At 51.2% G+C, this 1679-nt stretch overlaps 1 protein-coding gene across 1 annotated transcript in view; it reads left to right on the top strand.

The window, feature by feature from the left end:
* Positions 1-1679, top strand: part of LOC101626717 (sodium-dependent phosphate transport protein 2B-like) — an 18399-nt gene that overhangs the window by 12746 nt on the left and 3974 nt on the right. Inside the window, exons 6-8 of the mRNA XM_004681501.2 lie at positions 15-210; positions 889-984; positions 1388-1508. Of these exons, the coding sequence (XP_004681558.1) occupies positions 15-210; positions 889-984; positions 1388-1508 (413 nt within the window). The remainder of the gene's footprint in view (positions 1-14; positions 211-888; positions 985-1387; positions 1509-1679) is intronic.

Genomic DNA, 1679 nt, shown 5'->3' with positions numbered 1-1679 from the left:
CCCCCCCCCGCTAGGGCTTTTGCAGGCGCCACCGTCCACGACTTCTTCAACTGGCTGTCGGTGTTCGTGCTCCTGCCCCTGGAGGCCGCCACCCACTACCTGGAGATCCTCACCAACCTCGTGGTCGAGACCTTCCACTTCAAGAATGGAGAAGATGCCCCCGCGCTTCTGAAAGTGATCACTGATCCCTTCACGAAGCTCATTATCCAGGTGACTTATCTTTGTTCCCTTTTGTAGGTCAGACAATGGCGTCTAAACTCTGCTGTTTGCCTGCCTCTGAGAAAGGGTGCGGACGGTGGAATGTTCATGGAATTTAGAGCAGTTGACTAGTTTTGGTTTCCATGGCTGTATATGTGATGTTCTTGTTGGGGTGGGAGTTGAATTGTTCTGATGACTTGTATTGGACACAGGGGCCTCTTGTTCCTACCCCTGACCTCAGTCCGTCTGGGCTCACTGATGGGGGTGCTCTACAACTTGTGTAGGGTGGAAGGCTGCTACCTTTCCTTCCAGGAACCACATTAGCCCTGAGGTTCCTACAGCCTGTAATATTCTTGCAGTGGAAGACAGAGGCTTTGTGGGTGTGGCTCTGGGAAGAAGGAATTAACTTGAGCCTTGACTTTCACTTTGATCATCTAGTCCTGTCCCTTATCCTCCATTGACTATGCATCATGAATATGCATGAAAGATCTTCCCGTAGTTCTAACTCGGGCAATGATCTTTCTTCATGAGCCACTTGCTCACATGCAGGCACTGTGCCGAGGGTGATCCGCTTCATTCTGCAGGGTCTCCCGTCGGCTTCATGACCCCAAAGTTCCTGTACCGCCAACCCCATGGTGCCCCTTCCACATTGTTTCAAGGAGTTTCTAACTCTACTATTACCTTCCTCAGCTGGATAAAAAAGTGATCAACCAAATCGCAATAAATGATGAGTCAGCCAAAAACAAGAGTCTGGTGAAGATCTGGTGCAAAGTTTTCACCAACATGGTGAGTGTCTATGAGTATTACTGAGCAGGTGACATCTTAAAACTACTTTTAGTCAAAACTTTTCTTCAAAGTGGGTAAATAACAGTGAGGGAAAAGAAAAGTTTGGGATTTGAAGAATCGACACTGGCCAGTGAGAATGTGCAAAAAGTACATAAATCCTGCACAAACAGAATGAAGAGGACAGAGAATCCTCTACTCCCATCTCCCACCACACAGGCATATTGTTGCTAGCTGGTCATACACTCACCTTGTGCCTCGTTTCTGTTATTGGAGTGACCTGTGCAAATGGTTTTTGTGCTCACACTGCACACACTTGTGTGTCTGGTGACCTCCTCACCCCCTTACCTGCTGCTCCCACTGAGAGAACTGTGCATTGTAAACTCTGTCCTCGTATCTGTCACAGACTCAGGTGAATGTCACCGTCCCCGCACCTGAGAACTGCACCGCCCCTTCCCTCTGCTGGACGGATGGTGTCTCCACCTGGACCATCAAGAACGTGACCTACAGGGAGAACATCGCCAAGTGTGAGTGGCGCAGGCAGACCCCGGCCCCGGGGGGCGCGGGGGGGGGGCTTGTGTGTGGCGCCCCAACCACGAAGCACAGAAGGGCAGTGAGACCTGCTGAGCCCAGGCTCACCCTGCTCCCTGAGCCACTTGCTTCCACAGTGGAGGAAACAGGCTCGGGGCAGTGACAGG

The sequence above is a fragment of the Condylura cristata genome, unplaced genomic scaffold (genome assembly GCF_000260355.1).
Source record: "Condylura cristata isolate star-nosed mole 26May11 unplaced genomic scaffold, ConCri1.0 scaffold00012, whole genome shotgun sequence".
Taxonomy (NCBI): Eukaryota; Metazoa; Chordata; class Mammalia; order Eulipotyphla; family Talpidae; genus Condylura; species Condylura cristata.
The sequence above is the reverse complement of the archived record's forward strand: the minus strand, read 5'-3'. Positions and strand labels throughout refer to the sequence as shown.